The sequence below is a fragment of the Pteropus medius genome, unplaced genomic scaffold (assembly GCF_902729225.1).
Source record: "Pteropus medius unplaced genomic scaffold, Ma_sr-lr_union100, whole genome shotgun sequence".
Lineage (NCBI taxonomy): Eukaryota > Metazoa > Chordata > Mammalia > Chiroptera > Pteropodidae > Pteropus > Pteropus medius.
In genome coordinates this window covers 5,309,135-5,337,101 of record NW_024342470.1, presented here as the reverse complement: position 1 = coordinate 5,337,101, position 27,967 = coordinate 5,309,135, and the positions used below count along the sequence as shown (strand labels likewise).

General features: G+C 33.2%; 1 protein-coding gene and 1 pseudogene across 2 annotated transcripts in view; both read right to left on the bottom strand.

Moving 5' to 3' along the window:
• Positions 1-501: 501 nt before the first annotated feature.
• FAR1 (fatty acyl-CoA reductase 1) overlaps positions 502-27,967 on the bottom strand; it is a 38,156-nt gene continuing 10,690 nt past the window's right edge. Inside the window, exons 3-11 of one of the 2 annotated variants that reach the window (XM_039863652.1) lie at positions 23,996-24,175; positions 21,379-21,556; positions 20,292-20,336; positions 20,055-20,173; positions 18,864-18,931; positions 17,286-17,457; positions 9,924-10,053; positions 4,889-5,016; positions 502-3,420 (exon numbers count right to left, since the gene is read on the bottom strand). In XM_039863652.1, coding sequence (XP_039719586.1) covers positions 3,258-3,420; positions 4,889-5,016; positions 9,924-10,053; positions 17,286-17,457; positions 18,864-18,931; positions 20,055-20,173; positions 20,292-20,336; positions 21,379-21,556; positions 23,996-24,175 — 1,183 coding nt within the window. In that variant the 3' untranslated portion in view covers positions 502-3,257. The remainder of the gene's footprint in view (positions 3,421-4,888; positions 5,017-9,923; positions 10,054-17,285; positions 17,458-18,863; positions 18,932-20,054; positions 20,174-20,291; positions 20,337-21,378; positions 21,557-23,995; positions 24,176-27,967) is intronic. The other variant, XM_039863653.1, reaches the window with a different exon arrangement.
• LOC120603261 (uncharacterized) lies at positions 19,144-19,262 on the bottom strand (annotated as a pseudogene).

The window sequence follows — 27,967 nt, the reverse complement described above, 5'->3', positions numbered from 1 at the left end:
AGGGCTTGGAGTCATCTTAGAAGAGCATGCTTGGCCATTTAGACTCACCTGTACCCCAGCCAGATGCTCTCTTGTTTTATACAGCCAGTCTCTATTACTAATGAATGATCCCCTTTATAATTACTCAACATAGAAACTACTACAAGTGTACCTTTAAGTTAATATGATATCATTCAATGTGGAGGACTGTGGCTGGAACCTCATGACACCCTGGCAGTCTCCTCATACTGTTTTTAGAAAAGAGGAAAACCACCTCATCACAGCAAATACATAAAAATAATACTTTAACAAAAAGTGTTCATCCTATCTGCTTCCCCTAAAATGCAGTGTAAGAAACTTAGAATTAAATTAAATTAAGATAGGAGAAGTAATGAGTACACCTGAAAAAAGTAAGACATATAAGTGAGGACTGCTTCCTATAATTCTAACCAGATTATCTCACTGGTAATTCTCAGTATAATTTTCAGGACAATTATTGTAAAAATACGATAAATACTAAAATGGAAATATAGGGATTCATTTATTACTTTTTGGTTTACAAACAAAGGCACCCAATAATGCTTCTATTTACTTCTTATAAAAGATTATCAATTTACATTTAAAACAAAAAGCCAAAAACTCTGAACCAGTTCCTATAAACACAAAAAAAGGGGAGAAATAAGATTTTTTTCCTCCCTGCTTCCAAGCTTTATTACACAGACTCAGAGACTGTTTATTTTATACCATCCTTAAGTCAAAGAACATATTGCCATGCTTTTCTGTGTTGAATTTTAGGACATAGTAATGTTGCCAGGTCAAATTTCAATACAATTACAGTGACATCACAAGTGACAGATGCATATGCCAGAACTATAAGACTCAAGAGTGAAAAGGGGAAAAAAAACAAATGTTTTACAATACAGCTTTATCAAATGAATTAAATATTAAATTTATTTAATAGGCTATCCTGTTAAAAATTGAGTTTGTGTAGAAAAAAATATACTCAAACAGAACTAAAAACCATGTCTAGCAAATGACGCAAACAGAAATGATTTCCAAAATCTTTAAATTCAAGTTATACTTGAATTCTAGTTAGTGAGGATTAACAATCTATACGTACTTTATGCTAATTTTAAAACTTTAAGTTCTGCAATGACATGTTAATTTATTCATCAGCTTTCTTTTGACAACAGAATTCTAAACAAACACACAAAATTAATGCAGTGGCCTCAGTACACTCCCAGTCGGCATTTTTTAAAATTAGATTATAAGAAAAATGACACAGATCAAAAGACATACACTCCATATGTATTTCACATGCCTACTGAAGATGCACCTGGTTCTTTTTCAAGATACAAAGGCAATTCATCTAATTCTCAGTACATTTGGCAGAAGTATAAAAATCATACAAATATGAGCATGTTTTCAATACATTATGGAAATGTATTTGGAGAGATGGAGCACTCAATGTACAGAGATCTATAGTTAATTACGTGGGCCACTTTAAGTCAAAGGCATCACCATTTATTCCATCTTTAGACACTGTTATGGTCTCTCACACCTTATACAAGGTATGGTCCTAGACCAAAGACTTTTGTATCATTCCAAAGAATACATATGTATTTATATACATATTTCTTTTAAAATAATGCTGAAAAGTTTTACTGCAGAAAATCTGGCTTCAACATGGAAGCATTTTTCCTTTTCAAGATTACACACCTGCATGGAAGAAGGTGATTTCTTTTACATTTAGTTTTTTCACAATAACAAAATAAACTTCTTATACATTACATTTAAATTGACAAAGAAAATTCAGATGTAAAGTTCTATGTAACTTCTGTACTGTGAACGGATCTCATTAAACATATTCAAGATACACTGTTGATGATTTAAATATATTACAACTTGAGCAGCTAAATTAGAACATGTTATGCTGATCAATCTGTTAAACCAAATATATGTTAAAACAGTAAGGAGAATTAACTACTATTAAGGTTTAAAGGGAATTATAATGTATCATTAAAATATACATTAATTTTCTTGCTATTGCTTGTTTCTATAATGTATTTCTTTCTAAAGCTAAAACCACATGCAGAAAAAATAAATATCTTCAAACTCATTCAAGAGTTTGCTACTTTATGTGGTATGTAAATAGTCTTTTAATTTTATACACATTATTTTATGCATTATTTTATTTTTCTTGAAGAAGTTCAGCTCTCGAGGTCAAAAGTTAGTATGCGTTTACACATGTGAGAACATTTTCTTAATGTTATAACTACCTGCAAATACATTCTTCCATAATAATGCACTCTCAGTTTTCACTGGAAAGATAACATAAGCCTTTTAAAAGCCTTATTAATAAAATTTATAAAGGGAGGAGAGCACAAGTACGGTGAATCCCTCCTCAACCCCGCCCCCCCCACCCCCATTTGCCAAAGTCTCAAGAAATCCTCCAGCTTAAAAACATGAACAACATCTCACAGGATTTTTATTTGTCATAATGTGAACAAAAAAATGTATCCTAATTTTTGATGCCAAGTCTTACTGAATTCATTTTAATTTTCCTTCAAAAAACACATAGCATATGTTGATATGGATTTTCAAGCCCATTTAGATCTATTAGGATCTTTAGAATAATTATAGCCTTCTGATTATGAAAGCAACTGATTGCTTATAGAAAAATGATATGCATGAGACCTCTAATCAGAGAAAGAAAAATGAGAACACATCTTTCATGTCTGAGACCACTCGATAACTTACAGGATGATGTGAAAATAGTTTGGCTATAACTTGAACAAAACTAAAACCCACATCGACTGATGAAAAAAATTAAACACTGAAGAATCAAATATCTACCAACTTAGCTTGTATTCCTGTCCAAATAAATGCTTTCCATTGCATTCAATATCAGAATTAGAAATTCACTATATGTTAAGGCATATTTTAATTAATATGTTCCAGAATTGCACAGTTATACTGGTCAGTGTTCCTATATCCCCACTCCTACCCTCACCCCACCCCTTTTCCCGAGGGATCAAAATATTAAGTCATGGTTTTGGTGGCTATTGCAGAATTGAGATGGCATACCACAGTGTATTCACTAGATTTTTAAGAGCATAAACATTAAAACGTTACATAAAATGTACCATAATTTACTCCACTCTCTGATCTAAGATGGTTTAATGTCTTGACAAAAGATGACATGACTTAAGTACATTTTACGTTTTGTGCATTTAGACCACCATATGCATAGATGTTCTAATGCTAAATTCTTGTCTTCAGTATCTCATAGTGCTGGATGCTCGGAAGTATGACAGAAACTTGTAACACAGACTAACCACAAAGTACCAGATGTTTCTTGCCATTTGTGATCTTGCAATAAAAATACGCCAGATCAGGATCACAAGGATAGTATTGAAACCGTAACGTATGTTCCTCAACCTGGAAAGTAAATCGAGAGATGTATTAAACAAAATTTTTCTGGAATAAAATATTGTTGGAAGAAAGATAATTAATACTGTTTTTAATATAATTAAAGGTCAAATACATATTCATTTGAAATTAATTTAAAAAACTAGAAGTTCTTAATTTAGAAAGTTAGCAAAAGGCAAACTTGACTGCATACTCTGGACAACAGTCCATCCAAAAATGTGTTATTTCTATTAACAATGAATAATACAAAACTTTTTATATCAGTATGTTTGGGCTGCAAATTTATTCATTCAACAAGTGTTATTGAGCATCCTTCTGTGTGCCAGCACTGTGGCAGTCTGCAAGTATATGTAGGTAAAACAGACATGTCCCTTACATGTCTAGAGATTCCTATCTAATTTTAAAAGGTTTGTTCATTATATACATCATCACTACAGACAAAATAAACATTTTTTTGACATCTTAAGCTGTTTACAAGTTGTCAGACAAGTGAACTTACTCCCTCAGTTACAGTTGACAGTCACATGACCAAAGGCCACTGGACAAGAACTCATGTGTGAATGAAAGAAACATGGCACTAACTCTAGATAGGAGGACTCTCCCATTCTCAAAGAGTAACTTGCTCGTTATCTTGCTCAAGTTTCAAAACATTTTCAACATTTCTGATGGTGTTAGAAAGGAAGACAAAGTTTTAGATGTGCAATGCTACATACATTCCATTAATTTCAATAGGTGGTGCAAAATAGGACTGCAACATATGAACAATGGGTGTAGACAAGAGAGCTTTGAATTCGATGTCAAAAGGTCATTGTTCTAGTTTGTTCTATCACTTAATACAGTATGACCTAGGAAAACACAACTTCCCTAAACCTCAGTTCCTCATCTATACCACTAACTGCCCTGCAAAGCCTCACAGAGCTGGGAGGCACGAGAATAATCTAAAAGTCTTGAAAACTGTTATAAAAATTGCATTAAATAAGCTACAAATAAAAGAGATTACTATTTAAAATTTTAACTGTATCTCAGAATGGTGAATAGTGATTTTTCACCTTCTGTTTTCTGAGGTTTTTTTTTACAACTCTATTTTATAAACAAAAAAAATTTCCATGCTGAATCATGTATTATATCCTTTTCCTCTTCTAAAGATGTATTTGACTAGAGTAAAAAATATTTTAAATAAATAAATTACCTCCAGTTTAAAATATATTTTTTATTTTTTCCTAATATCTTTACTTCTTAAGTAAATATGATAGAAGATTATAGTTATTTTTAAAACTGAATACAGTTCAAAGGAACAGCATAAATTGATGAAGATATCATGTTTCAACAATATTAGGCTAAATCAATACTACTACAGTTCCAATCCAAAGGTAAGCACTTTTCGTAAATATAATAGATTGTTAGTGGCATCTTTCTGTCGATATACCAGCTATTTCACAAGAAAGACAATAGGAAATCACACCCATGTAAAACTTACTTGTTCAGATGTTTTCTAGCTGCAGGGAGGCCAGACATTTCTTCATTCAAAACATATTTCTTAGTCCCCATGCAGTAGTTCTCTATGTACTCTGCCCAATGTAACTGCCGCACATCAATATTAAAAGTCTACGTAAACAAGAAAAATTTAGGTTACTTTAATTTTTTTCACAACTAGTAAAAATTTATACATTTTGCAAAGGCTAATTCCAAATGACATAATTACAAACTATTTACAGTATTAACTTTTAACATCTTACTGCTATTCACAAAAAAAGTTCTTATTCCTATTCCATACCTTCCATTAAACACAGAAACATTTAAGATAATCTGAAAATGTGTCAGCATTTAAAGACTAGATGAAGTGTGAGGAAAAAGAAGGCTGCACCATCAAAAAATAAAAATAAAAAAAGACAAAATCCCATTGTCCAAAGAGATCTATGTATTCCTCACTATTTCATACATCTATTAATACATTTATTTTAGTTTCTATCTATAGTATCTTCTCTCTTCTTGAACATTCTGGATACCGTGCAGATTAATTTTCTTAGGCAATAGTGTTGATATCAAAACAAAGAATATGGAGGGCCTAGGGAGGGAGGGAGCAATTGGGGGAATTGTTTTATGAACAATAGATGTCTAACCAATATACTGTATACTTGAAACTAATTTAAATAAATAAATTTATTTTTAAAAAAAGAATATGTTTTGAAAGCTGGCTTAGGAGTTTAGACAACGAAAACTAGGCCATTTGATGAAAAGGGTATTCTGGAAAAGAAAGCCTTACAAATTCCTATTTCATGACAAAATGAGAGGGCTATATACTACTCAGTGTTCCTCCACACATTTGGAGTGATAAATAGATAATTCACTATGTACCACCACTTATCTGAAAACGGTAAGTTCTAGACCAAAAGAAAAAAAAAGCTACCATAAATAAATTTTTAAAGTAATGATTTATTATTTAAATGGTGACTTAACATGAAAGTTATGAGAAGGTCATACCTATGTGCAATCGAATTCCCACAGAAGAGTGGGAAAGAATGGAACAGAAGCAGTATCTGAGAAGACAATGGCAGGACAGTTTCCAAAAATGAGACATAAAGCCACAGATTCAAAACACACATTCACCATATGTACACACGCACATCTGAGCACATAAGAATAAAACTGTCGAAAGTCAAAGAGAAAAATTTTAAGATGTCAGAAAAACACCATATAGATTACTGCCAAAGGAATAACTGACAGCTGACTTCTCAAAAGAAGCAGTTAGAAGCCAAAGACTGTAAGATGTTTTCCAGTGCTCAAAGAAAACTGCTAACATAGAATTCTGTACCAGGATAAATATCTTTGAAAAATAAAGATGTTTCCAGCAGAATAAAAACTGAGACAATCTGATATGAGCAGAAGACTAAAGAAGAGTACACTAAAGGGTATTCTTTAGGCATAATGAAAATGACTCCAGATTGAAGTATGAGATGGAGAAATAAAGAATAGAACGACAATTATGCTGGTAAATCTATATGAATCTATCACACAGACTGCAATAAGAATAATGATTATTAGGCGTATAGCACATATATAGAAGTAAAATAAGTAACAACAGCAAATAAGTATTAGTCCTTGCATTGTCCAAGAAAAGGTGGAACTATCAATATTATATTAGACCTTGATAAATTAAGGAAGGATGCTGTCATCTCCAAAGTAACCTACTAAAACACCTGAAAAATATATTTCTATGTAATTAATACAGATGGTAAAATATGAAATTGTAAAGATAACCTCAAAGAAAGTAAAAAAGAAAAAGAACTTAAAGCAGGTGAGGCAAATAAAAAGCACTAAGAGTAAGATTTAAGTCCAAAATTATCAGGAATTACATTATAGATTAAATCCTCCAATTAAAAGTAAAAAATGGCCAGACTGGGGAAAAAAAAAATCCATATGTTATTTACAAGAGAAATATCTGAAAGTTAAGAATACAGAAAAGCTGAAAATAAAAGAATGGAGAAAAGATAAATCTTTCCACCAGCAATGTATGAAAACGCCTATATGCCCAAGGCCTCACCAGACCACGTTGACAGTTTGCATTTTTGCAAATCTGATTAGTAAATATCTCGGTCTAGTTTCAATTTGTATTTATATATTTTTATGAGTGAAGCTGAGTTTTCAAATGGTTAAGTTATTTAAGAATTGTTTTTCTGCAAACTTCATCTCTCTAGTATTACTACTGACATTTTTGGCTATTGCTACATAAGCTTTTTATGTAATGCAAAATGCATGCTAACATCACACTGAGATACCACTACACACCAACCAACGTGGCTAAAATTAAAACTTAAAAATGCCAAATGTTAGGGAGGATCTGGATTAAAAGGAACTCTCGTATTCTGCCACTTGGAATGTAAACTGTTACAACCACTTTGGAAAACTGTTGGGCATTATCTACTAAATGAACATACAAATACTCTTTTTGACTCAGCTATTTTATTTCTAGATATATATCCTAAGCAAATGTGTGCACATGGTTCACAGAATTATTCCCAATAATAACTCAAATGTCTATCAACGAAAGACTAAAAATACTATATGGTATCATTCGTGTAAAGTCAAAAATAGGTAAAACTAACAGTTAGTGTTAGAATTCAAGATAGAGTTAGGAGGAGGTAGTAATTGGGAGGAGTTATGAGGAAATCTTCTGAAGATAATTTCTATTTCTTCACCTGGGTGCTCATTTTCTAATAATCCATTGAACAATAGGTGTTGTGCTTTGGGATGTGGAGTGGGAGGGTAAAAGGTGGAGTGGGGGAAAGTATGGAATCAACAGAAGCCATAAATCTTTCAACCTGAGATTATCTGCAGGACCCTAGTAACAGACTGTCTGCTTTGAAGGCTACAGGCAGAGAGGAAGACTGGCTATAAAGTCTATGGCCCCATAAGTTAAGGAGTCTTATAGAATACCCCAAAAAGTTTTACCCTCAGAGCAAGGGTAAAAAAGAAGTAAACCCACCACACACATCAGTGGGCAGAGAAACAGCACACCTGAAAACTTTTGTCATGCAGAACCAGTAGAATGGACTAAAGCTGCAATATGGTAGCCGTAAGCTACATGCGCCTTGTGAACACTTGAAATGTGGCTAGCCGGAACTGACATGTGCTGTGGAGTGCAAAATGCACACTGGCTTCCCAAGGCTCAATGTGAAAAATACAAAGTGAAATATCCTCTAAATAATTTTTTAAATTTTAAGTAAGTTTTAAATTTCTGTTCTAATTATATATTATTTTGAATATACTGAGTTAAATAAAACATTATTAAAAATTTTTTTTTAAGTGAGGAAAGGAAACTGGTACTAGGAAGAGGAGGAAAAAAAATCTCCTTTAAGAAACTGTAATCATGATCCAGTCCTACAGTCTATTTAACTGAATTATGCTAATAACCTAATCAGAGATTTTAAAGTCCTGGCTTGTTAATGCATTCTAGCTAGTTAATACTAGCGATTGGAAGCAAAGGTAAATCCTTATTAGAAAACTGCAATTTCAATGCAGGCTTCAAAAAATCCCCACAGATATCCTCAAGAAAAATAAATTTATAATTAAACACTAATAAAAAAATGAGGTGCCATAAGTGAGACCCAGCTCAAACAAGATAGCAGATAGGATGCTGCACAGCCCGTAGAAGTGTGAATGCTCAGAAATAGAATTTAAAACAATTATGTTCAAGATGTTTCAAGAAAAAATTCTTAAGACTGTTTAAAAAATGTTTCTAAGGTTTGAAAAATAAACTGAACTTCTAAAAATGAAAATATAAGGACTGAAACCTAAAATTCAGTTGGGTAGTACCATAGAATTTTAATAAATTATCTACATTTCAGGCCAGAATGAGATACAAAATATAAAATATAAAATGAGAGAATGATCTAACATGTACTAAAATTTCACAAGGAAATACAAATGATGAAGAAGCAACATTTGAAGTAATAATGGCTAAGTATTTTCCTGAGTTGCTAAAAGATATCAAACTTCAGATGCAGGAAGCCTAACCAAAACAGGATAAATTAAAAAAAAAATTATACCCACATTCACAGTGAAACTGTAGAACACCAAACATAAAGAAAAACTCTCAAAAAGATCACCTGTAAAGCAGCAGTTTTACAAGTTAAACTGACTTAACAGCAATATAAACATATGACAACAAAGTTATCTTTAATGTGCTGAAATCATGTTACAGAAACAAGGTCGAAATATAAAGACATGTCAGACAATCAAAAATCTAGAGTTTACAACCAACAGACAACCTACTAAATCATATTCTAGTATTCTGGATATATTTCAAGAGGAAAGAAAATGATCCGAAAGAGAAGATGATAGCAAAGACACTGGTAAATATATAGTTAAATCTAAATAAAACTGAACAAAATAATTATTTCTACTTAAGAGATTTAAATAGAGAACTAAAGTAATGTATAACCATATAAGTTAGTGGGGTTGGTAATCACAGCTAAAACATTTTAAGGTCCCCGATATCATTGAGGGAGAAGCTAGAGAAATTGCTTAATTTAGACTTTGTTAGGTATGCTCGTTAAAATATCTAAGGTAATCTCAAAAAGAACATACACACAGTTTAAGTTTCAAACTAACAGAGGGAGAAATGTGGAATGATAAAAAGAAAAAGACTATGTGAAAAACAATTTCTGAGAGGTTTTTCTTAAAACTCAAACAAAACAAAGTATTTGGACAGTGTGCAGTGTGGGGGCGGGGGATGCAGAAAGAAGTCAAAGCTCTCTTTGAACCTGACATTAAAAGAAAAAAAAGAAATAACATTTCGATCATACTTAAAAAAATATCTCTGCCACTCTTGAATACTTACATTATAAATTCTAAGGTAAAGCAATTTTACTTCATCACTAACAATTATGACTGAAGCTTTAATGACTTTCTTGCTGCCTAACAGTTGTGGGAAATATCCAATTATTTCTCAGGTTGCCAATGGCTGTCTAACTATACTACTTATTTTCTATTATAAAACAGAAAATACTTGCCTTTTTATCTTCAGGGTTTAGTTGATTCATTAACATATTGACATTGTCAGTATTCCAAACCCAAGAATTACTTGTGAAATATTCAAGAAACACCATAGCTTTGTGAAGACGAGTTATTGTTTTCATCATCCTGTGTTATAAGAAAATGACAGATTCATATTTTGCATAGATTAGGAAAAAATCTCACCACCACCCAGAGTACCAGTTTCTACACTGAGACATTAACAGTAAAATTATAATACATAATTCAATAAGTGTGCCAAACCAGCACATAGTAAGAGTATTTCTGTACTTTGAAAGAATATTTCATAAATCCAAAATGAAAAATAAATTTTTAAGCAGCAGCAAATGAATTTAACATTATCTAAACAGAGTTCTGCTGATATATAAAATTTTCAAAGGAAATACAATACTTTAAAGTCAAATTTTCTACATATAATACTAAGCAATAAATAGATTCAATAAGAATTTCCTTGTACTTTTTTTTCCTTAAACCACATTTTAGTTCAGTTGCAATTACTAAGATTTCTTATGAATTCATAATATATTGTTATATTATACAGAAATATTCATTTGCCATTTAGTCAACTCTATATTTTTAAATAACTTTCTCTTTTAACACTGACAGGTACCACTCTTGATTATCTGGATGTGCCATGAAATCAATGACTCATGCTGAAAACTTTCTAATATATTCAGTCATTTCCCCAAATCCTCAAATATCCATCTTTATAGAAATTAAGGGGCTTTGAAACTTTATTTCTTTGTAAAAGGGTAATTGGCCTTAATCTTTAAATCTGTCATTTTATATATCATGGCTCACTGTAAGTCATTGATATCATAATGTTAACCCAAGCAGTAACATCTATACAGTAACAATTATCTATGATAAGTAGGGAAAAGGAAGAAAAAACTTTTTGAAACAAAACATATACCAAAAATTCCTAACCTCTGAAAAAGAGAAAATTATTTGTGGAGAAATATTTAAAAAGAACTCAATTTATATTCCCCACAATAATGATTAGCATTATATGTAGTTTAGAGTCCCAAAAGTTGGAGCTTTAGAAATGGGGGAAAATTAGAACATTAGAAATGTGTGGGGGTGGAGGAAATCAAAATAGTAACACAGTTAGCTAAGCAGTTTTGACGACACATTCAATACATTTAGAAAGAAACCCTGAATCCAGACTACTGAGATAAAATGAAGATGGACTATGTAAAGAAAAACTGTGGTTCATGCAAGAAAGCAATTACAAAATAAAATCTCCATTAAACACAAAAAGAATTATTGGACATCAAAGGCTATATTTGAACAAAAATAGTTCATATAGATAGAAAGCACTTGGTGAGAAAAAAAGACACATGCCACTTTTAGAAAGAAGATTAAATAATTTTTTTTCTAAGAAAAACAAAATAACAAATTTGTAATTAAATCAATATCAACTATCACAGCCAATGTAGTATACCTGAACCACACACATACACCTATTTGGTTAACACAGTTTTCCAACATATATCTTATTAAGAAGTTTTTCTTCCTAACTCCTTTTTTGTTGACAATTCTCACCTAGTCTTATCTTCAGATTCATTCCAGTAACAGAATTACCCTAAAACCAATTATTGATTCAGCCATTCAAAAATAATTACAATAAAAATTACAGTGGGAAAAGGAAATTTGAAAGGCCATATATGTGTAAAGTTCGCAGAATATTTATCAAACCTATGGGAGATAAAAAGAAACTTAAAACTTTGCACATTACTCTGGTTAAACATGACATAAGAACAAATGCCTGGGACAACACTGCCATATATGTTCTGTGTATTTATTCTTTATAATGGTAACCCATAAAAAAATAATCACAATTCTTTAGAGTAGGGCAAGATCTTAATGGTCATCTAGTTCAGGGTTAATCAACCTCAGCACTACAGACATTTTGGGCCGGATAATTCTTTGTGGTATGGGTCTGTCCTGTGCATTTTAAGATACTTGGCAGCATCTCTGGTCTCTACCAACTAGATGCCAGCAGCATCCCTCCTCCAGTTGTGATAACTAAAAACATCTCTAAATATTGTCAAATGTCCTCTGAGGGGGCAAAACTGTCCTCTGTAGAGAACCACACAGATTAAAAAAAAATAATCAGGTTCAGAGAAGTTAAGATAAAGAGAGTTAAGCTGAATAACCATAAAAAAGGACATGTAATAATTTTTTAATGTCATTTTTAACAGTGAGGATATATACACTTCAAGAGCAAGAGTGAATAATTTATACTGCTTCTATATGCAATATCATGCATCCTACCTCCTAATGACTATTAACTAGAAATCTGTATGATGCATATGAGTTGTGCTTTTTATAATTATATCGATATAAAGCAAGTCAGATTTTTATCTAGCTGACACTCAGAATAATGTAAATGAGCAAAATGGACACAATAAATGACATAATTGTCATTTATGCATTCTAAGTTTAATGCAGAAGTAAGTATTATATTAAGGCCCCAATGTAAGGTATAAAGCCTAGTTATTATCTTGCTCAGTAAATACCTGAATAAATTAAATAATATAAATGATGACTTTGTATTTAACATTTATAAAAAGTGCCTAAATAAAAAACCTTTACATCTCCCAAGAATCACTCCTTATTTTATACTTAGAAAGCCTCATACAAGACAAACCTCAGATAAGCAAATTCTCTACTTGACGTTTCTTATTTGGAGCAGATTTTAATTTCGAAAGGTAGCTGCAATATTATCTCCCATCCTACATGTTCACCTATAATATCACCTTGATTATCTTCCCATCATGGAGTGGCTCTGAGACTACATAAAGATGCCTAGCCACCCCAGCTGCTCTGTACCCTTCCTCTCCTTTCCACTCCCTCCAGTGTGTTCCTGGCTCCAGTCTCTATTTTACTGCAACCACTTGAAAGACTGGTTGCAGTCTTTCAAGTGGTTGCAGTAAAATAGAGACAAATCCTTCTTTTGTCACACAGCCAAATCCTTCTAGAATTTCCTGACCCACAAAAATCATAAGACGATTGCTGTTTTAAGATACTAAGTTTGAAAGGATTTGCCACATAGCACAAATATCATAGGAACAGATCTTAGTACTGGGAGTATGGGGCTGCTGTATATAATAAGAATCTAAAACATGTACTATTGGCTTTAGGATCAGGTCATAGATAGAATCTAAAAGGCCCTTGAGGAGACACTGGTGAAATCTGGAAGGACCAAGAAAAGAATTTTAGTGGAAGGCTTAAAGGGCTTTAATAAACCTATTGGGTGGGGCCTTAAAGGAAAGTGAGAAAAATACTGTTGGGAGTTGGAAAAACAAAACTGTCACCTGTGTTAACATGGAAAATAGAAGCTGTACCTAATAAACTTTATGATCTAGCCAAGAAGATTTGCCCAAAGAGGACAAAGATGATCTTTAAAAAATGAACTATTTGTCTGAGCGGAATTTAGGGAAAATGTAAAGTGCCAGCCAGAAATTCTTTAAAAAATGGCTTCTGAACATAGGTCGAATCCAGAATGCAGATGTAAAATTTTTTGCTAAGACCTCGGGAATATCTAAGGTATAAATGGATAAAGGGAAGAAATAAAATGGAGTCACTATAGTCAAGCTGCTAAATTACTAAAATTGAGTAGGTTGGGGCATGAGCAAACAATCCTATTCTTGTTCTAACTAGCCTGGGAACTGAAACTATTGAACTTCCCAGTCCTATGTCAATGCATAGATATACATCATTTCCTTGACTGTCAAAACCTAGACTTACACCAGACCTCCAGATAATCCTGATTAGCCCTTTAAGGACTCACATATCCAGACCACCTCACATCCACCTAACATCCATTATCCGGACCATAAGACGTGCCTAGACCTCCTGGCACCCATCCTCCAGGCCACCTGGCATTCATCAACCAGACTGACAGACATGTGACTAATAACCATCCTGGACCAATCTTAGGGCTAGAAATGCAGGACTGATTCTTCTCAAGAATGTACTTTTTATTATAAGAACTTGACTATTCTTTCTTCTTTGGAAGAAATACTCTGGGTACTGCCTAGTTGTGTTTCTGGTGTGCAAACCCTAAAATCTTTGAATTACCTTTATCATGCCTCCAGATTCTTTTTGAGTTAATTCAACGTACCTCATAGAACTTTTGAAACAAAAAGCTTGCTCCAGATCTTAAAGAAATGTCTCCTAGAAACCCTATTGTTTAAGAGACAGGATCTAAGAGTCCAGTCTAGGGATCTAGGATCTAAGGGTACTGTCCCCAAGTAATCTTATAAAGAACCCAAGACAGAGAAAAGCATGTCTCAAAGAGATGTGTGGGTATGGCTTTGGTCTAATGTAGTAGATTGTTTAAAACAGATACACAGGAAATCCACACAGTTTTAAGAGGAATCGTATCAGATACTTAAAGGGACAGAGACAGTACAAAACGAAAAGAGACCTTTGGATCAAGGCTAGCAAACCAGAGCCTAAGGGCCAAATCTGTTTTTGTAAATAAAGTTTTATTGGAACATAGTCTTGCTTATTCATTTACATATTGTCTATTGATACATAGTTAAGTAGTTGCATGGTAGAGGCTACAACAGCGTAGTTGAGTAGTTGTAACAGAAACCATACAGCCCTTTATAGTAGTTAATTCTTGCCCTGGGGACTCCAAATCTTTCGTGGGCAGGAAGTAGGTTAAGAACGCTGCTCCGTTGTGAGCTCAGGCCATTTTTTTTTAATGAAAAAAGATGGATGACTCAGAAGGCAGCCACCAGGAGCCCCAGAGAACTCCTAGAGAGTAGGACTGAGCCCTAAATAAGAAACAATCGACACATACCCAGCTGGAATTTAGAACTGTTATGGACTAGTGATTGCTGTGTGCCTCCCATTTTCTCTTTTTGAACAAGATTGTCTAAAGTCATGTTCCTATGCTTGCCTCACTATCATATACTGGCTGCACGGACCAGCAGGTAACTTACTGCTTTAATCACAGGTTTTCAGACCAATACCTGAGGAACTATAACTCCAAAACCATTCCTAAAGAGCCTCATCTATCGTTGCACCAAACACTGGCTTCAAGCTGATGGGGGAAGAAACAGTGTACTTTCTATGTGGGAGGAATATGAATTGTTGTGGCTAGAATGCTGACTGTAGGAGATTACACTTCTCAAAAATGGCTGCAACAGTACCTTTCATCTCACTTATTCATATATCACATGATCTTGACCATTCTCTATGTCTCCTTTCCTTGAATCTCAGCAGACTTGTGACCTACTTGTGACTAAAAGAATGAGGTGGCAGTAGTGCTCTATGACTTTCCTAGGTGGGTCACAAAATGCATGCAAGCTTTCACCCAGCCTGCTGAAATATTTCTCCTTGAAGACTGCAGTTGTCATGTAAGCAGTCCAATTCCCCTAAGGCTACCAATGGTCCTTGTAAAGAGACTATATGAAGAGATCCTGACACTATATATAAAGAGACAGCAATATTACCTGTTCCACTGAACACCTCCCTTTCACCTCCATCAGACCATAAGAACATGAGAGATCCCCAAGCCAAAACTGCCTAGCTGATTCATTTCCAAATTCCTGATCCTGACACAAATAAACTGAAATAATAAAATGACTGCTGTTTTAAGCCACTGCATTTGAGATGACTTGTTATGTAGCAATATCTAGTATAAATTATTTAATAAACTTTAGTTCTTCACTTATTTTTTAAGTTTACTAAGCCCCCTTTTCTCTGTAAGGCATTGTGATATGCTTAACCCGTTTGACTTTTCTGACCTAGTTTTGACTTTTCTGTTGTAACTTGCAACAACTTTATTAATATCAAGAAAGCATATTACCATTATTCAGAAATTTACTTCTGCTTTTCAGCCACAAAAGAATGCTGCCAATGACAAATATTGCACGTTTCAGATCATTCTAGAAAATCTGAAAATAACTGATATATTTTTAGATCTTTTTTCCATTAAGTATTTATTTCTTTACCTATTCTAAAGTTGTTTAATTCAACACCTTTCATGTATTTCAATATTTATGTAGATTTAGAAACAAAACAGACAACTGAATCCACAGAAAATCCTTACAATTCAGATCCTGATATACTACAGCTGGCAGATACCTCACTTTTATTTTGTGAGCAGTTAATGGAAGTTCTAGAATCAACATCTTCTTTATACATAAATACTCAAGTTCTGAACTCTCCAATCAAAGGCTCCACTGTAATGTCAATATAGTTAAAAAAAAATTTATAGTACATTTCACTATAATTGTGGTAAAGACAGGAGGACTTCAGATTTGTGGGGTTTCAATAAAAAAGAAAGAAGAGAGAAAAGCTATAAAACTATAAGTAGAAAGTTTTCTATTAGTTAACTTTCTAAAAATATATTTTCAACCTAGAATATTAGTCAAAAACTATAATTACCACATTATAAGCTGAATGGACAGCTGAGATAATTCAAGCAAATAATTTTCTAGAAGCATCCTATGTTTTTTCATATAAAACTGCACAATTTACTTAAAGCAAAATATTTCACTTTTAATCCCTTATGAACTATCCTTCTGTTTTTAAGGGGAAGAGGGCTCAATTTCAGCTTATAATAACAATGACAACCTTGATGTTGGACATTTCCTATATTATGGGATTTTGGAAAATCAATGGCCCAATAAGATGAGAATTACAGTTAGTCTCCCCAAACATCCCCAATTTCTAAGAAACGTCTTAGCATCCTGATTGTGATTGTGGTCAGTTTAGTTTATTGTGGTTAATCAATTTAGTAATTCTAAAGGTAAAGCTCATGCTAGCGGCTTTTTGTCTCTCTAGCAAGCTTCCACCACCTTACCAATACATAGTGTATTTACTGCTATTCTTCTTACCACGGTTTCTGACCTGTCAACCTGAGTGCAAGATCGAGCAATAATGCAGGTACTGTATGTCTGACACCCTTCGAATAATGAAGCAATAAGTTGTTGGTATAAAACTTAATACTGGGGCGCCTTATTACTTGATTTAAAGGATTCATCTTGAAGCAATGAATTAGATAATATCCTGCAGGAAAAATAAGCGTCAAAGCATTTTGCATGTTATTTGTTATTCAGCAAAAATACCTAAAGTTAGACCTAGAAGTCAGCACATGACAATAACTTATCATCCGAACTTTAGAATAAATTAGACTGAATTACAACACTACCTTTGCTTTTCTGATAAAGTCTTAAATTCAAGAGGCTTCTCATTCACAAAAGGCCATTAAGTCTTATCATAAGCATAAACAAATACAGAGTTAATATGCATTTTAGTGTAAGCACGTGTTGTTTAACAGTCAGAGGAACAGATAAGACAGAGCTAGTTACCATTACCTTGGGCTTCTTCCAGTCATCCTGAGGTAGATATCATACAGGAATGCTGGCGCCTTATGGCTTACAGCAATCCAGTACTGATATAAAAGGTGATTGGAGGTTAGATTTACATTGGGCCGTCTGAAGGCCTGTTCGAGAGGATTCCTCTTGAAAGTGGAAATTACATGGTATTCTGAGGAAGAAAAGTTGTGTAACAGCTTTGATAATAACCATGTAATGAAGGTTTGAAAAAGAAAATGTTTTACAAAGCAAAATATTTTACCAAAGATGTCAGAGTTCGCTCATTTAGAAAACAAACTTTTCTACTCTCTATAGTAGCTAAGAGCATACGAGTATTAGACTGCTGAACAAGTGGTTTTAGAACGATCACTATTTATGAATTTTATGTAGATGAATAAATTTTTGCTAAAATTCATTCTTAAAAATCTTTTAATGTTCTACTTAGGTCAGTTTACAATGTTACTTTCTGTATTTCACCTCTCGCGATAGCTTCTTTCTTTCTGTTCCTCTTTCCAGATTCTTATTACTGTACTTACTTTAAAAAAAAAGAAAAATCATCATCCTTTGCTTCTGAATAATTAAGTTGCCCGTATTAACATACATCAATAGCTTAAAACAACCCCAAATTAAATTCTGCTACAATTTATTTAGGTTATGCAATGTCAACACAATCAAATCTACTATCGTCTATGTTAATACTTTAATGGAAATGTATAATGAGATATTCACTAAAAAATAATGGTCAACTTGACTTTTAGCAAACTTTACAACACAAGAAAAAATTACAAAAGACCTCACATTTAGAGTGCTTTAAAAATAATTTAAAAAATACTATTTAAAAAATTATAAAATTAAAATCACCCTAGAATTTTTTTTCATTATATGCTCTAACGGTCCATCCTTACATTGAAATAAAAATGCCATAGAAAAACTCTAGGACAAACAACATAAATGATTCACTTTAAAATCAAAACTGTTCTACAACAGTAATAAAAATTGTTCTGTTAGAAATAAAATAAGACCTATTACTAAACCAATGTCATATTTTACTTTAAATCTGAAAACATAAACCAACAACTTATTTTAGAACAAGTAACAAAGCATATACCTGCTACGAATTTATAAATTTAAATAGATTAATAAATGTAATGGAAAATATTCTAACAAAATGTATCCTACTTGCTAACTCCTCCATTTACTACTTTTCAGACCACGAGCTATCTCCTGTGATACACCACCTCCTGTAGTTGGACGTGCTATTGAGTATGGACAGGCAACATCAGCATTGAGCGTGCCATGAGAGAAAAACAAAAGCACTGTTTCCATGCCACAGGTATCTATCAGGGCTGCTGCAAATGGCAGCAGAAAAACAGTAAGGATCAGACGACAGTGCAAAGGGGAGGGGATATATGGCAGAATATCTTTTAATTCGTAAAACAATGTTAAGGACCATGAGGCAATTGGTAATTCAGTGGCCTTCATGTCTGTCTCATGGATTATTCTGACATAAAAACTCAGAGAGCATTTTAAGTTCTTTAAGATTTATTCTAACATTCAAAAACACAGGTAAAATCATACCAACTTCACCCCAATGGAAAGGATTAGTGCTGCCTGTTGTGCAATTATACACCATGATGTTCTTTGGTCTGCAAAAACAAAGATCAAAGCAATGAAACATATAAAGAGGCCAAACTTGTCCAATCTAAATCTTATATGAGATTCAAGTAGGAAAAAATGAAGATGGGTACCTTCTTATCCACATTACTTTTTTTAATTTTTTTATGCGAGGGAACACTTGGTTGACCTCACAGATTGCAAGGACCTTGTCAGCTTACAATCCCTTATTTTTTATTTTGTACACCTACAGCACCTGGTCTTCCTAGGTGGTCTCCCATCCAAGTACTAACCAGGCCCGACCCTGCTTAGCTTCCGAGACCAGACGGGATTGGGCTTGTTTAGGGTGGCATGGCCATAGACTCCACATTATTTTTAAAATTATCCTTAAAAGATTAATTTTGCATCTGCATGACTATTTACAACTACCTTTTTCCCTCCCCTATAAAAATATTATTAAAAAAATACAGATGTTTTTCTTTTTATATTTTTCTTCCTTACATTAACAGGAACATCTTTAAATGTGAGAAAACAAATAATCTCAGTTCTTCCTATCTCCTTCCCATTTCAGAGGCTTTAGTGAAAATATTTTAGACTGAACTCCCTTTTACCAGAAACCACATATTCATATAATCATATCCCTCTCGCTTTTTTAGGAGATTAAAAATGCTGACTTCAAAAATAAGGGCAGCTTATTACTTAGAAAACAAAGTTACTGAGGAGTTAAACTTTAGGTGTTACCTATGAATGTTATTATTGCCTTTTAAAAGGAGGCCCATGTGTTGATTAAAGCTGCTCTAGTGTGACATGTTTGATACATGTAAGCCATTCTCTGTGAATTTTCAGCTCTTTATGCCGAGTTCATACCAAGTTTTAGTTTGGATTAAAAAAACATCGGGGGCAGTGAAGAGTTCATTTTTAATCCCTAATGAACTTGTCCATCCTATGGGTAGCACATGAGAATTGATGTTAACTCTTAATTACTACTGATGGAATCACTTGCTGTGATAGGTCAACTCTCTGCAGTTAGAAGTGATAATGCCTATATACATAGGTATGGGAATATCGAGACTGAGGGATTAACATTAGTCAGTTGTTCTGTTTTCCCTTCTCAGTTACTATATACGTAACAAGCAACAACATCACATTATATACCTATTAATTCCGGAATACCAGGCTGCCGCAAGACTCATGTTGACAACTACATCTACAGGAACGAGATCTGCAAGGGCACTGTTGGAGGCACGCATTGTTCGAAGAATTCCTTTCCCTGCCTTTGTTAAAATTAAAAACAACATCTTAAGACATATAAGCCAGAGTGCATACATACAAAGATATATAGAAAATAGAAAAAATATATAAAATATTAAATAAATCAAAAGGTTTACTTACCGCAATAAAGAGACCACTTGGTCCATTAAAGTTATCAATCCATCCCTAATACCAAAAAGAAAAAAAAAGGTAGAGTTATAAAATTATGAAACTAGAGATTTATTATCTAAAATCTACAACTCCACATACATACTTGGTAGTTTTCTTCTAAAAACTAAAAATTAGACTAGACTCAGGCCAGAATATTTCTCTCCAGCCTACACATAAGCAGTCATCCTCTGAGATTGCAAATGGCTAAGTAAAATCATTTTCAGGGGGTTACCTATTCCTCTATTAACTCTCTGCAAGGAGAATTTTATAAAAAGGATTTTATACTTGTCAAATATTTTTACTAAATTAAGCCTGATCAACTTTGATTTTATGCTGTTTACTGATGCAGTATCCTCAGGTGAGGGGGAAGTGGTAAATTATCCTCAAAATTACTGAATAAAATAGAGAAAAACAGAATAGTTGTCAAAGCAACAAGAGATGCTACCATCATAGAGACCTGGGTTTTTCTTAAATCAATTCACCTGTTAGTTTTTATCTTTGTTTTCTCTTGTTCCAGGGATTCACAAATACCATAATGGCCTGCTTTTCTATAGCGAATTATCATAGAAATCTGTCTCCCTCTCAACTTGTTATATATAAAAGGAAGAGTCTATCTCTTGGAAGGCCTGACTCTTTTTGGTACTAAAAAAACAAATGAAATAAAGTAAGATCCTGAATATTCTCATCTCTAATCCCTTCACGTGTGCAAGAGAAGCTAATCAGCAATAATTTTAATAGCCAACAACATTGATGTGTCCAAAATCCAAACTCGTCGATCACAAAGAAAACACAGGTGGTATGGTCTCCTTTAACTCAAGACATCGTAGTCTTTGGCTTAATTTTCAATAAAGATTTTTAAATGTGATCTGTATTTTTATATACACAGCATCACATTAGAAATAAAAGTACCAATAAATGTTTCTATGAACACAAATAGCTTTGCTACAGTAGCCATGTTCAGTGAATAAAATCTGCTTTAAACTGCCAACTCTTTTTATACAAAGTTAGGACTTAAAATTTTCAATTCAATTATTCACAGACATTTCTAACAACTTACTGGAAAAGGTTCTTTCCAACTGGCACCAACGATTGATGGCCTTACAATTGCCACATTTAGCTTTGCTCCTTCTTGTTGTACAACATACTCTGCCAATGCTTTTGTGTATATGTACGTATTAGGTCTGTCTCCTATCAATTTGGGGGTGATATCATTTACTAGGCCATCATCCATCCACCTGGCAAACAAAGAAATTATATGCAAAAATATTTCAGATGTTTTACTAGAAAATGAAAACCACTTACTTTGTATATTCAAACCTATCTGTTCCTGACTGATCTGACAGCTTTTACTAAAAATATGGAAGTTAGTCTTACTTTCATTATACATTAACTACAAGTTCACATCTCATATACACCATTTCTATAACCAAAAAGGTCTGAAAACCTAGAGTCCTTCCATAAATAATATAGTAGGTAGCAAAAGCTGATCTGAACTGATTTATGATCCTTTTTTAATACCACTTAGCGTGAATATTCAAATACTTCATATGTATTTGATCAGGAGTGCTACCTCATCTCTAGTTGAAGTTATTTCATATTATACAGTATACAGATTATAGCCCTTTCTAAAGTCCAAATAAATTCCAAGATATATCTGGCCCCAAGGGTCTGTACATATCTGTACATAACCACCTAACTATGTAACATGTTAATTATATACATTTACAATGAATGTACATTTATAATTACTATAAAAGGTCTAGTAATTTCAATATTTAAGGTGAAGCACTGAAACTGTATGCTCTCACTAGCAAGACTAAATTGAGCCACACTAAAAAAGGAATATTCACGCTAAGTGGTATTAAAAAACTAGGGTAAACAATAAAAATAGAGCCACGCTATAAAGTCAATTAGCAACCTAAGTCATAAATTTCCTCCAATTTTCTGTGCCTCTGAAGGTCTACTCTGATAATTTGTAAAAGGAAGGTGATATGGTCTTTTTCCTAGTCTACATATCTGATTCCAATGTTATGTACTTATTTTCAGATACTTTTCCCTTACTCTCTATGATCCTATGTATAGTCTAGTACTTTTATACCAAGTATACTATTACATTCTAATAATAGCCATACTAACTAATAAAGAAGCATAAATGGAGATTATCAAGATAAATTTTCTTCTGTATGTGGAAGTACTTTTTATGTGTAAAAAGAAAAGAATACTAATGAAATTGAAGGGCAGTTGCTACTCAGGAAAAACGCCATAGTGGAGACAAGTTTTGAAAAATGGAAGAGAGTTGCTACAAAAATGGAAGAAAGAAAAGCAACAAACTGGCTAAACCAAGGAGAGACTTTAGCCAGTAAGCCTTATCACTGGAGTGAGTTCACAGATCCAATGTGAGTTATCCTTGAATTAACTAGATTTCTTTGCAACCAAGAAAAGGAGATATGAAATTAGGTTACATGCTCGCTCTTGCCCACCTAAATGTTTGGAAATACCAACTCCTATCAAAAGAAGAAGTAAAAAGCTTCTTTAACTTCTGCATTTAACTTTTCCCAGAGATATTAAAAACTTCTGCCTACTGACTTGTGAGGTAGATATTTGGGACCATCTAAGAGATGGAGTCAGGAAAGAGAAACCGGGTAATTATTCCAACAATGTCTCAGTTAAGTTCTCAAACTTATTAATTTTATTATAATCTGTCTGCTTCCTCATAGTGATTAGCAGGAAGGCTTTAAAGTAAAGAACTTATGTGCTTATTTTTGAAGAAAACTTGGAGAAGGAGCTAAGAACACTCTGTAGCACTCCTGGGAAGAAAAGAATTGGACTAAGAAAGCAGGAGATGGTAACTAAGGAGCTGAAAGTGGATAGGATCTCTGGGAAGAAAGAAGACCTGAGGGGAAACATGTAAGAATAAAGAAGTAAAAAGCCCACAGGGATATTATATGAGGATTAACAAATATGTGAAGATATGATGATAATGAAAGATTTCTCTAATTATAGTCTATAAAAGAAAAAATTTTTTTGTTTTTGCTGTGATCCTATGTTGTTTGTTTCACTTAACGAAAGGCTAAAGCAAATGAAATCTTGGCCATGGTATAAGCATATTTCATTTACTCTCTATCCATCAAATACTCACAAATATTTATCATGCAATAATTGCTGACAGGATCCCAGTCCTCAGAAAGATGGTAACAATAATCTCAGGAATGCCAATTAAAGGACCAGACTCCTTTGATTCTCTAATAATTAAAGGTCCCTCTATATATTTACTCCATTGGGCAAAATAAAAAGAATAAAAAGGATAATCTTTTAATAAATTAGGACCTTGCTAACGAATAGGCAGTCATTATTCTCTATGGGTATCAGGTATTTAGGCCCTAAAATCATGGATGTGTTGTTCAGAGGCCTTCTTTCAACCATCACATCTGGTCAAAAGTGAAAGCTCCATTGACTTCACTAACTGTCATTTAGATATAAAACTGTACAATAAAAAAACATAGAAGATACATAATGATTTGTTGAATAAAGAAGAGGTAAATGTATACATATGTGTGGGTAGAAAGAGGTGAAGAGAGAAATTAAAATACACTAAGAGATACATATAAATAGATAAACTTGGATCCAAAGTTTTGGGATCAAAGCAAATAGATATATATTTCAAACAAACATACTCCAAAGAATCTATCAGTTTCTTGGGATCTACAGGGGGTGGATAGACTACTTCATCAATATGCTTTCGATTGCAGTAGGCGTATGCTGTTGACACATGTGTGAACACTTCCAGGTTCTTCATTTGTTGTGCAAGGAGAATAAGCTGTCGTGTGGCAATCACGTTTAACTGAACAGCATCTCTGTAAAAGAAAAAATGACAATAAAAAATGGGGAAGCTATGTCATTTGTTTCAATCTGCAAATCTTATTTCCATTTGAGAGCGAGGCAGAAACTGTGTCTTTACAACTGATCCCTTAGCTCTGATTTTGTGTCTTTTACTTCAATATGATCCATTCTACCAGATGTGTTTAAAAATATGTATTTCCTAATTATAAAATAAATTTCATATTAGCATTTTAAAAATAAAAGTATGATTTAAAAATTTAAGTTACTCGGAATAAACATAAATAATTTCTGTCTTTGGCTTTTCGATACACATTTTGGAATTACGTTATATTTCTTTTGCATCTGATTTTTAAAAGTATACCAGATCATGATATGAATGTACCAAAAGAAGAAGATATTAGGGTAGTTAAGTAATTTTTAAATGCTAATGCAGAGGTACCAATAAGGGTAAAACAATCTAAGAAAACTCAGAAACATTAAATTATATTAACATATAACCAAGTTAGAATATGTTTATTTCTTTCTTTGTAGCAACTAATCCAAACATCTTTTTAAGACTACTTAAAAAATTCAAAGGGGTATTATAATAAAACTGGTACATATAAGAGATACATACAAGACCCAAAAATAATCTATATATTCCCTTCTTGAAATTTATTCAAAATAATTAAGTCCACAAATACAAAAGTAAACATGCAGAAAAATAATCAATGAAGCATCATCTAACAGCAGTAGCCTAAGGGCCCAAATATTCACTATGAATAAAATGATTTAATAAAGTAGGTTTTTTATCACAATGAAAGAATATAGCCATTAAAACAATTATGACAACTAGAAAACATAAAACCTATACAAATATTTAACAAATACAAACATTATAAACTGAAGCAGGATTAAGAACAAGACTCTGGAATAAGATCTGGGTTCAAATCCTAGCCTGGCTTACCTATCAGTTAAGATTAGCTGACCTTGTAAAGTCATTCAAGCACTCAGGCTTTGGTTTCCTCACCTGTAAATGGGAACAATAATGGAATCTACCTAATAGGATCTGTATAAAATGAAAGGAAATAAATAGCTTGCAAGTTTTTAGCATTATTCCTAATATAGTCTCAAATCAGGCATTCAATAAATATTACTTAAGATAATGAAACAGTGGATAGTTTTTGCTTTCTATTAAACTTTTGTTTACAGCTTGATATTTGACGGGAAAAAAAGTTGAAATACTCAATACCAGTAATACTGTGATAAAACTGGCATGGTAATATACTGTTGGTGACACTATAACTGTCAAGACTGGTTCAAAAGAGACTAGAACAAAGCACCAGGAATTATAGAAATGATGTAGTTATTAACCTAGTTAACACACTAACATTAACTCAAAGGAAAGAATTATTCTAGAACTAATTTTTCAAGCAAAGAAATTAAAAGTCTCTAAATCTGCTATACTAAGCAAACATTACATAAAATTATGCTATATCAATATGATGGAATATTACATCATATAAATTGTAACTGAAAAAAAATCAGAAATATGGAAACTGTTTCTATAATATTAGAAATACTATGTTTACATTTTATGTAAAAGTGTATGTTCAAAGATAGACCAAAAGGAAACGATTTTTAAAAATAAAAATAGCTTTGCATACTTCACAAAATTTTTACACTTTCAGTACTTAAGAAAAAAATCCGGCCATTCTTTTAAGGGACCAGGATATGTCACAGATAGAATTTGGTCCACTGTAATAAAGCAGTGCTTTGATGTCTATCACATTTGCAAAACAATGGGGATGGGGAGGGTACTGTTTTGGAAGAAGTATACAGAGAATATTCTGTTACAGGTTCTTGAGGACAGGACAACAAGTTCTGGGTCAGTCACCAGGAACAAGAAATAATTCATGAGAAGAAAAGCTCCTTGCCTTATTTTTTCTTTTAGTAGTATCCAAGAGCCTATGAAAATATACTAGAAGAAAAATTGTTAAAAAGAAATAATTAGGTCAGGGGTCTTACAAGCATAACTGTATCTTTTTTTCTTCCTTAGCTCAACTGGGCAGGGAATCTGTTCAAATGGAAATCCAGCAAAAAAAGACACTTCACAGAGAAGATACCATCCACTAGACTGTAAGGCAATGTGCTATTTTCTTTTGCATTTTGCAAAACAATTGGGGTAGGGAGAGTAATGTTTTGGGAGCAGTAGACAAAGGATATTCTGTTACAGGTTCCTGAGGATAGTGACAGTTTCTGGGTCACGGAAAATAAGGAATAACTTGAGAGAGGAAACATTCTTGTGCCTTTCGATCCCGCAACCCAGCCTTCCCCACCCACTGTACCCGAGAGCCCAAACCTGAAGGCATTTTAGGCCAAGATAAGTAACTCTTAGTATTTCTGCCAGGCTAGTAACCTGTTTTACCATCCAATTGCTATACCACCAAAATCAGACTAAGACTCTGACACGTTAGATCAGAAAGCATTTAGTACTAAACGAAAATAATGTTCTCATTATGTTTTCATTATCTGTAGTCATAAATGCATTTTAAATAACACTGGCTTTGGTGGGGTGGGGCAAAATGAACAAATCTTTGTAATTATGGTCCATCAATAATGTAGAAATAGAAACAACTTAAAGAAAAAAAAAGGAAAGGAGGGAGGAAAGAGGATAGAAGACAACTGGAACTACCAGTAAATTTTCTTGTTCACCTGTCTTCTACAGACAATCTATTCTGGGTTGTTCAAAATCTGTTGATAATACTTCTAAGACTTTAAACCAGAGATCTCACACCTGACATGACAGACACTTGGAAGCTTATTAAAATTGCAGATCGCTGGACCTCATCCTCAGACATTTTTTAATGTCTGAAGTGAGGCCTGTGAAACTACATTTTACATAAGTTCCCCACGTCATTCCCTCCTCTGAGAAAATACTACCTAGGTGAGCTCTCATCACTATTGCTAGTTGTTTTTAAAAGTTAATAAAGATATAGACACAGATGTCTAAGGACCAATTAATCAATCTTAGGGTCAGGGATCCACACATCTGTAATTTATATTACACCCAAGGCTTTTGCTAAAAATGTGGATTCCTCAGTATTATTCCAAAAATCAAGGGTCTGAATTTAACCAAGTACAGTCCAAAATCCTGCCTTTTAACATATCGCCCAGGAATTCTTAAGATTTACAATACATTCTAAAGTTTGTGAATGAATGCACTTAGACTCAACAGTGTCTCGATCTTTTCTAACCATCAATCTTTACTTCCACTCCTTTCTCAATACCTCTTCTCATATTAATACTGTCTGGGCCTATCACCTAAAACTGCTTCATCTCTGAAATCTCATACTATGAATTTTGCCTAGACCGTACCATCTGTCCTTCCATTTCCCTTTAAACCTGTTTCTTTTCTGTCCTCATTGTGGTCTCTAGTTTCCTGACAATTCTTTACTCTCAACTCCATTTGCCCTGTCCTACCTGCACTTTCCTTATCACCTAAGGTATACCAAATCCTGCGGTCAACTATTTAAGTAACTCCCTTAATTATCCTCAATGTTACTCTCCCCTCATCTTTTGTCAGTATTTCTTTACAATTCCTAAAACTGATATTCATTTTCCTACCTCAAGATTTTATAAATCACCGTATCTGAAAATAAATGAGCTCTACCGCCTCTCAACTCTCACAGCCCTCAATGTATACTCTTCAGTAACTCATTTTCTATACTATATTACAGTTATTTAAGCACATTCTATCTCCTCGATTAGATTACACAGACTTCACAAATATGATCTGTAAGGAATTTATCTTGGTTTCTTGCAAA